Source organism: Mucor mucedo (genome assembly GCF_025094135.1).
Source record: "Mucor mucedo strain NRRL 3635 chromosome Unknown EV154scaffold_443, whole genome shotgun sequence".
NCBI classification, from domain to species: Eukaryota; Fungi; Mucoromycota; class Mucoromycetes; order Mucorales; family Mucoraceae; genus Mucor; species Mucor mucedo.
In genome coordinates this window covers 860-2,553 of record NW_026252726.1, presented here as the reverse complement: position 1 = coordinate 2,553, position 1,694 = coordinate 860, and the positions used below count along the sequence as shown (strand labels likewise).

The 1,694-nt window shown below is 35.0% G+C and overlaps 1 protein-coding gene across 1 annotated transcript; it reads left to right on the top strand.

Annotated features, from left to right (window-relative positions):
* Nucleotides 1–401: 401 nt before the first annotated feature.
* On the top strand, nucleotides 402–1,254 carry EV154DRAFT_572932 (uncharacterized protein; the record flags this gene model as incomplete). Its single annotated transcript, XM_051606373.1, has 2 exons — nucleotides 402–633; nucleotides 707–1,254. The coding sequence occupies 2 exons, from the start codon at nucleotides 402–404 to the stop codon at nucleotides 1,252–1,254; spliced, it is 780 nt and encodes a 259-aa protein (XP_051449810.1).
* Nucleotides 1,255–1,694: the final 440 nt, after the last annotated feature.

Genomic DNA, 1,694 nt, shown 5'->3' with positions numbered 1-1,694 from the left:
ATTAAGAATCCGCAATAATTACAAAGAAGCTATCCCGGTCAATTAAGATCCTTCTTCGCTTTTTATCAAATTAATAAAGATCCTTTATTTGTGTCTCATCGACTTTATAAGACTTTATTTAAATTAACTAGTGAATACCGCTTTTGCCACACGATTAAAAAATTTTTTGTGTGCTTGAGAGGGGCCAAAATATCCTCCTTCCATTTTTCAAGGCGTGAAGTTGAACAATTAAATCACTATTTTTTAGGCTCATAAAATCTCACCTATTTAAGTTTTGGTCCTTGATTTTTGTTATCTTCTTTTTCACTCTTACATCTTACGATTGTAAAAAAAATGAACAATCTCAAAAACGTTACCGAAAAAGAACGCCTTGTCATTTCCAGTAAAATAAAAAAAAAAATATGAAAAAAAGAAATCCTGTGATCGAAGCACTTTTTACGAAACTGAGTCAGTCCAACAATGTGGGGTCCCTGACTGAAGTTCATGTCGAGGATATCGACACGATCGTTACAGACACACTAACTTGCTTGAAGTGCCATGTTAATTACAATTCTAAAGGTGCATTGACTAAGCACTTAAAAGCTAAACATCAAATCGTCATCATCGGTGCCAAACGCGGTCGTCCCAACATTGGTGGGAGCCTTGCGTCCTATATCCGCTGTCAACAAAAAAAAAACCAAGTTAAAATCTGCTTTGGACTTTCCAGAAAAGAAACTTATGAAGCAAATAAGAAAGAAGATCAGCTATGAAGCTGTAAAATACGAGAAAAATGTCGGGTGGATTGCTTCGGAAAGAGAGACCCTTCTGGAAGACCTCCGTGTCTTATGGGAAATGTCTGGAACTGTATGGACAGCAGATTGTGCTTATGTAGAATACTTGTCCGAAATTACACCCATGTACCAATTTCTTATCACCAAACTATTGTTGGATGATTCGTACGAATTAAGAGTAGAAATATCTTTGAGTATTTTAGAAATGATGTTCGAGCGTTTTCCTGGGATGTTTAAGAAAGATTTTAACCAAGAAGTCGTTTTGGAAGCTTTGACTCCATTGAAGTTTAACAAAGGAAATGATCGGGAACAGGAGAATGTCCGTACAGATTTTGACTTTGACGAAGTAGATCATACAGAGATGAAAAAATTGCTGGAAAGTCACCGAAACTGTAAAGATATCAACCGAGCCCGGTTAGACATCATGCGCAAATTGTGTTTCCTGATCCAAATTCACTTTGGAGTTCATAATTTTGAATTTTAGATTGTAAAAATTCGATCAGGTTTTTTCTGTTCTTTTTTTGCTTGTGCCTCTTTTGATATTAAATAAATAATTGAATTTTATACTTACCTAAAGATATAACGTCGTTTTAATCGAATAACTTACATATCCAACTACAAGCCTTAAAAAATGGGAAGGAGGAGGGTTTTACATATATACCACGTATTTAATTGTAAGAGCCTAAAAAATAGTGATTTAATTGTCCGGCTCTACACCCTGAATGTGTTACACACCATCTACCGGCTATCGATTGCCCCATGAATGACTAATATAATCCGGCAGGTGTATACAAGAGAAAGTATTATATGTGACACAGCTCAGGTGGTATATATTGTGATAATTGAGAATAAAAAGGGAAATGTAAATTGGAAAATAAAGCAAGTAAAGAAATGAGACTCTATAATCCTTTATTATCTGTTGGA